Source organism: Ictidomys tridecemlineatus, chromosome 7 (assembly GCF_052094955.1).
Source record: "Ictidomys tridecemlineatus isolate mIctTri1 chromosome 7, mIctTri1.hap1, whole genome shotgun sequence".
Lineage (NCBI taxonomy): Eukaryota > Metazoa > Chordata > Mammalia > Rodentia > Sciuridae > Ictidomys > Ictidomys tridecemlineatus.
Genome location: NC_135483.1, coordinates 180225693 through 180235089, shown reverse-complemented (window position 1 = coordinate 180235089; position 9397 = coordinate 180225693). Strand labels below are relative to the sequence as shown.

Below are 9397 nucleotides of genomic sequence, written 5' to 3'. Positions count from 1 at the left end.
AGATCACAAGGAGAAGAATCAAGTCAGGTCATCTACTCCACTAGCCCTTGCCTTATCCTATGAGGTCTAGAGATTCTAAACAGCACCACGCGGTACTGGTCTTGGGGTACTACACCGATTGTCATTATTTCCCCAAATCTGTCCGGCAATTTTGCTAAGTTCCCTTTATTTAACTCTTTTTATTTTTTGGGAGGTGGTACCGGGGATTGAACTCAGGGGTACTCAACCACTGAGCCACATCTCCAGCCCTATTCTGTATTTGATTTAGAGGCAGGGTATCACCGAGTTGCTTAGCGCCTCGCGGTTGCTGAGGCTGGCTTTGAACTTGTGATCCTCCTGTCTCAGCCTCCTGAGCCACTGGGATTACAGGCATGTGCCACTGCGCCTGTCCCTTTATTTAACTCTTATTGAGTTTGATAGAACTCTCTCTCCTTGCCCGCCCTGAGTGTGCCCATCCTGAGAGTGCCATCTGGTTCCTGACACCACACTGACCCAGGAATTGTCACCTGTCTATTTCAGGAGTTGCCCATAAATCTAGTTTTAATCAAGAAGGCCATTTTAAACACAGAACATGCTTACAAATGTTGTTCCCTGGCTTTCAATGGTGCTTAGTTCTTTTTCAGTTTAACGTCATCAAGTCCCTTTATTGCTTAACTCATTTGAGACTGAGGTGACATTTCTCAAAAATCAACTTACCAGGAAAAGAAGTGGAAAAAAGATTAATATTGTTCAATGAGAGAATATTAAATACAGAAATGGGCATATCCACAAAACCCAGCCTGCTTTTTTGAAAGGACTCCTCTCTCATGCTGGCCTGGAAGACACCACCCAGACTAGACAATTCCTTCATTTTTTGAAAAATTGAGCTTCTACCAAATAAATGCAAAAATATATGTTAATAAAAGATGTTACTCCACTTTCAAATTCTTCTATTTTGCAATAAACCTATTAATACCTTGGGGACATATCCCAGACATTTTCCTAAACATCTTTAAAACTCACATTTATCAATTTTTGTATAAAGGAATAAGTCATTTTTATACACATGCTGTTCTACCTTCCTTTATCATTAAAAAATTTTATTTACTTAATTTTTTTTTTGGTATGAGGGTTGAACCTGGGGTGCTCTACCTCTGAGCTACACTCCCAGTTCTTTCTTTTTTTATTTACTTTTTACTTTGAGACAGGGTCTCACTAAATTGCTGAGGCTGACCTCAAACTTGTGGTCCTCCTGTCTCAGTTTCCTGAGTTGCTGGGATTATAACCATGTGTCATTGCTCCCTGCTCAAAATTATTTCTTGAAGATCTTTCTACATCATTCATAAAACTACATTATTTTACTTTATTATATTGTAATTTAATTTTTTTGGTGCTGGATATTAAACCTAGGGCTTCACACATGCCTAGCCTGTATTCTGCTAATGAGCTACACCCCAGCCCCACTTCATTATTTAAGATTATTTTTAAAACATCTTTACTAAGGTATATTATAAGATTCACAATCTGCTTTAAGTATATAATCTGCCTTAGTCCATTTTCTGCTGCTGTAACAGAATGTCATGGACTGGTTAGCTTGGAGGTCATTTGGCTGTGTCCTGACATGGCAGAAGGGCAAGCTAGCATATGCAAGACAGAGAGAAAGCCAGGAGAACTCATCTTTCGAATCAGGAACTCCCAGAATAATTCACTCAGAGCTAGTGGTGTTAACCAGCTGATGAGGGCAGACCCCATATAATCTAATCACTTCTTAAAGCCTCCAGCTCAGTCCTGTTAAAATAGCAATTAAATTTCAACATGACTCTTGAACAGATGTTCAAATTGTAGCACAAGCCAGTGATTTTTTAGTAAATTTACACAGTTGTGTAAATATTACCACAATCCAGATTTAGAATATTTCCATCACCTCAAGAAAACCCATTGTGCTTGTTTGCGGTCAATGTCCCCCTGCCCTCTCTCTGCCTGCTCCGAGTGAACGCTTACCTGCTTTCTGTCTCTGTAAACTTGTCTTCTCTGGACATTTTGTGTAAATGCAATCAAGGTTCACATGATCTTCTGTCCCTGCTTCTCTCACTTAACATGCTCATTTCAACCTTGCTGTTAACCACCACATCCAGTGTGTTCTGTGATATGAACATACCTTCAGAGTTGAAGCAGTTCCTTATTTATGGACGTTACTGTTGGTTCTAAGCTTTGGCTTTTATAATGTGTCCATCGATGTGGGTTTTTCTGCTGGACAGATTTCTAAAAGTGTAATACCAGGGTCAGAGAGCCTGTGCATTCAAGTAAGATATCAAGTGTCTTCTCCAAAGATCACACCTATTTACTGTCCTACCAGCTGTGGGTGATAATATCTTTCAATCTGGTTTGTTCTGACCCCCAAGCTCCAGGATGTAAAGCCTGGACTCAGCTCCCTGCAATAGTTCTCAAAATTGTCCTTTGTCCTTCTGGTCACTTTCTCCTTATTTTTCATTTATATTAATGAGTAAAATTTTTTTTTAAGATGAGAGTATACATATTACCTCCTACAGAAAACTTACATCTAAAGCTTAAAGACTAGGATAATGCCTCGATCTCAGACATCCATCAGTGCCCTCAAAAGCCCTGGTGCCTCTTCCTGCAGTAAATGTGTCCTGAGGGTGCTGGAACCTGCACCCCATTTTCTTTGGCACTTGCATCTGTGTTGTGTGGAGGCTTTGTGTGGCACCCACTTAGCTAAAATGGAACTGTTCCTCCCAATTCTCTCCTGCAGTACTTGCAGGTGATGTGGGCCAGCAGATTCTATGTGAGACCTGGCAGGTGGGAGAGGAGTAGTATCTGCACATGTTTCAAGCTCTGGAAGGTCAGAGCAAGGCACCCGACGGTCGCACATTGTTGCTTACCTGCTGGCTTGTCTTGTAGGCGTGGGGCAGCAGCCGGGGCCACAGTACCTTGGTGCCATCTACCCATTGAACTTGGACCAAGGCCAGTTTCAGCGTGTTTCTGTAGGCTCCAGCTCACCCTCCCTACTCCCCACTTCATGTCCATCTTTGCTTTTGGGCTGTCTATACTGCCAGCTTCAGGTCCTCGCAGAAGCAAAGTCAATAACCTGGCACAGTCTGGTTCACCAGTGCCCACAATTGCATGGTATCAACTTTCCATCACAAATCCCAACTGCTAGTGGCTCTGTCTCAAATTGAGCCCTGACTGATGTCGTATGTGTCCTCAAAAGAGGGTTCAGTTTTGCCTGTCTTTGAATTTTGCATTGAACTCTGATAGTCTCCTTAACTGTCCTGCCTGCCAGCTCAGAATGGCCTGCAGCCACTCCTCAGGCCCCTCAGCCTCTGCTGATCTCTACATCCATCAGGACGATGGAGACCCAATAACCCAGCTCCAGGGCCCAAGGAGTGCAGGCACAGAAAAAGTACACAGGTCCTATGCCATGTTCTGAGAAGGTCACATACCGTTTCCCACCCAGCTCTCAGCTGCCTGAAATGCCACTGTCACTAAAGCAAAAATAAGATTTTTTAAAAAAAATGAGTGGAACTTGGAATTTTTATTCCAATTCTACTATCCAGCCATGACATTTTGGCCAGTTTGCTCTGCTTAGACCTTTGCTCCTATACTTACATATAGAAGGAGTTGGCCTGTGGACCTTTAGGCTTTATTTTTTTTCCTTGTGTTTTATTTTGAGACTCTTTAGGCCTTTTAAACTCTACTATTACATGGTGCGATGGGTCTCCATGTGGGTCTGCACACAGTGAATTTTATTTAATGTGACACGTAAACTAGGGGCACTTCTTAATGTCCCCTCAACTAGACAGGAGTTTGTCTTGATTTCATGAACAAAATGGAACCCATCTTGCAGAGACTGGGGATTGTGCTGGGGAGAGGTATTATTGATTCAGGAAGACGGATAAAGAAGACAGCAGGTGTTAGGCAACTGGAAGAACTATGTCATAAGCTAGAAAGGCCAGTTTGGAGCAGGGAGATCTAGGCTCAGAACTGAACCCTCAGACAGTGGGACTCAGGCCCAGGAATGAGGGAGGAAAGAAAGGAAATAATAACTCAAAGGCAGCTCTGGATTTGCCCTGTCCTAGTGGTGACTTGGCTGCGAAACTATTTGTTCCAAGAATGTTCTTATGGAAGAGAGGGAGGGAGGGGGGAGGGAGGGAGGGAGAGAGACACAGAGAGACACTGGGATAAACATCCAGAATCCACATCAGTGCAATTTAATCTCAGCCCCCCTCTCTCTGGTCTCATTGCACCCTCTGGTTTCCTTGGAGAACCGTGTTTCCTCCAGGCCTTGTTAGAGGAGCAGAGAGCAGGGTCCTGGAATAAGAGTGAAACCTAATTTGGCCTCCTCCCTTGGAGAGTCATCTCAGGGAGCCATCTGGCTGGCCGTCTTGCCCAGGCAGAACAGCACTGGTCCCTAGGGCAACTGGGCTGTTTGGTAAATAGGTGACGTCCTACTGAATCAGAGGAGCCTCTGAGTCACGCTTGTTCTTAAGTACCTGGCACAGTACCTGGCACAGCATGAGTTCAGGACAAGAGACTGTTGACACTGCATTAATCCTGTTTGCTGAATGCAATAGGAAAAGCACTTTCATGAATCACGGTGGAAGTGCCTGCTCTGAGCCTCCAGCCCAGAGCTTTGCTCCTGCCTCGCTGCCAGCTCCTGGACTGTGGTTAATAGGAAGTGCTGCTTGGGACAGTGGGAGTTCCATCCCTCTTGCTTTCTGATTCTCTTAACAGGCTGCTCAGAGCCAGAGCCCCTCTTGTCAAAGACCCTTTCAGAGACCAGCCCTGTGAGAGTGAGCTCGGCCGGGGCAGGGCTGTTTGGGGCGCTGCTGCATCCCAACTCCCTGCAACAGCAAGCACTCAATACACACTGAATATCGATTCTGGTTTTTATTTCCTCCGTAGGACAGACTATAAATCACTTCCCCGTTCTGTAGTGGCACTGTTTTGTCACACCCTGAGTGATGAGGGTGTGTCTTGGAAAGGAAAAGGAGAGTGTGAGGTTGTCTCACGGTGGGAGCTGTTGCTTCATCCAGAGCGCCCTGCCTTCCTGAGCCCAGTCGGGTCAGCATTCGGCACCTCCAAAGACCCATTCCCAACGCTCCTGACTCCTGTGTCACCCGAGGACCCGAGGAGCCCTGAGGAGCCCTGAGGAGCCCTGAGGATCTCAGAACGTAATTCTTCCGATGAGCCATGTTCAGCAGCAGGGGGCCTGAGCTGGCTGGGCATGTGGGGTGGAAGGCCAGGCTCCATCTCTTCCCAGCCTTCTCTCCACGGACCCAGTAGCCAGCAAAGGGATTTATTTCTGGAAACGCCCTCCCTCGGGATGTTGGCTCCAGTTTACATGCTTTGGTTGGAAGCAATGAAATAAATGCCAACAAAAAGTAGCTTATAAAAAAACATATTTAATAATCTCACTTTACAAGAAATTACAGGTAGATAATTCCATCATTGGTTCAGTGGTTAAAGTGCCTTTTGGGCTCAGCATTTTTTTTAATTGAGGTAAAATTTACCATTTTAACATTTTTTTTTCAGGTGTTGGGATAAAACCTAGGGCTTCATGCATGTTAGGCAAGCACTGTACCCATGAGCTACACTCCCAACCCCCATTTTAACCATTTTTAATGCGTAGCTTAGCAGAATGAATTACTTTCACATTATGGTTCAGCTATCACTACTGTCCATCTTCGAATTTTTTCACCATCCCCAACTGAAACTCTGACCTATTAAACAATAAATCCCCTCTGTTCCCTCCCCTGGTAACCACGATTCTACTTTCTGTCTCTGTGAATTTGACTATTCTGGGTATTTCATATAAGTACAATCAAAATATTTGTCCCTTTTTGTATCTTGCTTATTTCCCTTAGCATAACGTTTTCAAGGCTTATCCACACTGGAACATGTATGAGTCCGCCATTTATTTTAATTACCAAGTGATCTTCCATGGTATGTATGTTTCACATTTTGTTGATCCATTCATTTGTTGATGAGCCTCAGGGTTATTTTCACTTTTTGACTCTTGTGAATAATGCTGCTGTGAACATCAGTGCACCAATATCTGTTCAAGCCCCTGCTTTGGATTCTTTTGGGTACATACCTAGAAAGGGGATTTCTGGATCATGTGGTAATTCTATGTTTAATGTTTCATGGAAAATTGCCAGGCTGCTTTCCAGAGTGGCGTGCCATCTTATATTCTCACCCGAAGTGCGTGAAACTTCCAGTTCCTCTATATCCTCGCTGACACTTGCTAATTTGTCTTGTGCTTTTTTCCTTGATAATGGACATCCTCAATGGGTGCTGTGTAGTATCTCACTGCAGTTTTGACTTGTGCTTCTTAGAAGACAGTGTGTTGGGTCCAGCTGTAGGATGGATCAGCTCTAACAGTTGGCATGTAATTATGGAGAGGAGTGAAATACCAGGACAGGATTTCTAAGCCATGCTCTTCCTGTCACCACAACGGAGGGGCTGCACGGATATGGGTACCACCACATGCAGCTTAGATATCTGTCACCCTGAAGGGAAAGGTGGGACCCCCAGGGTTGCAACTTAGGCAGGCAGTCTTAGAGGGTGGTGGAAGTGTTCCCTGAAGAAGAGCCAACAAAGGAAGGTTTGCCTTCCTTGGCCAAGTACTTCTTGCTGACCAGGCCATGGGTAGCCATGATCCTAAGGAGTCCGTGGCGAAACTTTTGGCCAATGAAGGCATAGATGAGGGGGTTGAGGCAGCTGTGGAGGAAACCCAAAATCTCTGTAGCATCCAGGGCCTGGTCAATGTCATTGCGGCGCTCACAGGTCTCCTCAATTAAGTGGGTCCTCATGAGGGTGTCTGCGACCAAGACCAGGTTGTAAGGCAGCCAGCAGAGCAGGAAGACCAGCACAACAGCAAAGATGACCCTCATGGCCCGGTGCTTCTGCCCCATGTGGGCCTTAAACAGGGTGCGCAGGGTGAAGCCATAGCAGAACAGCATGACGAGCAGTGGTATGACAAAGCCAAAGGTCTGGGGCAGGATCCGCAACACCATCCGCCATGTTGTTGTCCTGTTACCCATGTCTTCGTAGCACACGGGGCTGAAATTGGGTGGGTAGACAGCCTTACGGAAAATTAAAATGGGCAGGGACAGAATCATAGACAGTATCCACATGCTTAAGCATACAAACTTGACCAAGTGCCGTTTCTGGATCAGTGTGCGTGTGGCGTGGACGATGGCCAGGTAGCGGTCCAAGCTGATGCAGGCCAGGAGCAGGATACCACTGTAGAAGTTGACTTCCTTCAGGAATGAGACCACCTTGCACAGGCCTGTGCCAAAAACCCAGCCCTTCACTTTGGAGGCTGCCCAGATAGGCAAGGTCAGGGCAAAGAGCAGATCGGCCATGGCCAGGTTCAGCAGGTAGACGTCGGTGACAGAGCAGGTGCTCCGACTGTACAAGACGACCAGCATCACCAGGGAGTTTCCCAGCAAGCTCAGCAGGAACACCAGAATGTAGATGACAACCACAACATAATTGTTGATTTCCAGGGATTCTGGCCGGCACGGGGCAGAATCTGGTAGGATAGAGGGCAGGCCAGTGCCATAACTGTAATTTAATTCTTCTAAGATATCGTCCAAGTTGTAATTCTCCCAACTGAATTCTTCCATTTTGAGATAAATCTAAATCCTGTCTAGAAAGGAGATAAAAGGGTTATTGCACGTAAGTCTCCCCATCCCCACAAGATTTTGCCCACCCACACAAGAAATTAAGAGAGGAAGGATTCTTTTGCATTGGCTTGCAAGTTACAGGGAAATAACTTTCACTTCAAATTGGTAAGTAATAGGAGAAGTAAGGCTATGAGACAAGTAATTAGTACACTTTATGAAAAGTTTACAGTTTCCTTTAATATTCCACAATGTTGCCATCACCCAAACTTTGTTGAAACTTTCCTTTGCATATAGAGTCCTTTTTTGGGTCCCTCAGTGGTGAACAAGTTTGGTTATTGAGGCTGGATATTTAACATTTGGAAATGTGAGATGCCTTTCAGTTCTCTCTCTCTCTTTCTCTTTTTTTGGTACCACAGATTGAATCCAGGGGGTGCTTAACCACCGAGCCACATAGTCAGTCCCTGCTTTTTAAATTTTTTTTTTTTAATTTTGAGATAGGATCTCACTAGGTTGTTACAGCCTTGCTAAGTTGCTGAGGCTGGCTTTGAACCTGTGATCCTCCTGTCTCTTCTCCCAAGCCACTAGGATTTCAGGCGGGTGCCACTGTGCCCAGCCCCTTCAGTTCTTAATGTTCGGGAGTAAGCAGGCCAAGATCAAGGCTTTACTATAAAACTGACAGATGAATCCCTTTATTTAGCTTTCTTTAACTAATTTTATTTATTAATTCATTTTGAAAACTTAGAAATTCATTAAAATGCAATTAAAATGATTCAAAGAAGCAAGATGGAAAGACCATTTGAATCACAGCAGCATGGAAATTCAGAAGGCTTGTGCTAGAACAAACTTTAAATCACTTAATAAGTCTTCGCATTAAGCTGGGCACAGTGATGTACACCTGTAATCCCAGCTACTCTAGAAGTTGAGGCAGGAGGATTGATTGCAAATTTGAGGCCAGGCTGACAACTTAGTGAACTCCTACCTTAAAATAAAATTTGAAAAGGGGCTGGGGATATAACTCAGGGGTAGAGAACTTGCTTAGCTAAACAAAAGGATTCATCTGTCAGTTTTATAGTAAAGCCCTGGGTCCAATCCATGGTACTGGGGATAAAAAGAGGTCCAGCATTTCTCTTTTGGGAGGAAGGAAGTCAGACCGGGGGGGAATGTATAGCTTAAAAATATATTAAAAACGATAGGCTGGTGGTTGCCTAGTTCTGTGAGTGGATGGAGATATAACATTACTTGGAGAGCACCAGGCAGCCATATTCTGTCCTGTAGGGGTGTGCCAGTATTATGCTCCCAGAATAAAAGGCAGGGATGTCAGGAAATAGAGAAGACAGGTGGAGACACACTATTCCATCTGTCCTTTGGTGTGCACCTTCCTCCATCTCTGGCTCCTCTGTTCCCTGTAGAGTTAGTCTTCCTCTGTGGACTCTGCCCGTGCTATGGGGACAGCAGAGGTCTAGATTCTGGGGAAATCTTATCCCAGTTTTCCAAGAAGAGGCAATCCAAAGCAAACCAGCTACCAACTTAGCTTCCTCTGAAATCACAACATAGATCACCGTCTTTCCACTTCTTGATAGTGAATTACGACCTAGGGCCACAGTCAAGCTTGTAACTTACCCCCAAATGGAACCCAGTGTTAGAGAAGGATCAGGGAGTAAAAAGTTCCAGGAAGCACTTTATACTTATTAGACTGGGCATAATTTTAAAAAGACGGACAGTAAAGAGGTGGAGAAATCAGAACCCTTGTACATTGCTGCTGGGAA

At 44.8% G+C, this 9397-nt stretch overlaps 1 protein-coding gene across 1 annotated transcript; it reads right to left on the bottom strand.

Moving 5' to 3' along the window:
- Positions 1-5382: 5382 nt before the first annotated feature.
- Positions 5383-7688, bottom strand: Cxcr2 (C-X-C motif chemokine receptor 2). The gene has a single exon (XM_021730006.3). The coding sequence runs from the start codon at positions 7629-7631 to the stop codon at positions 6558-6560; it is 1074 nt and encodes a 357-aa protein (XP_021585681.2). The 5' UTR covers positions 7632-7688; the 3' UTR covers positions 5383-6557.
- Between the last annotated feature and the right edge of the window lie 1709 nt (positions 7689-9397).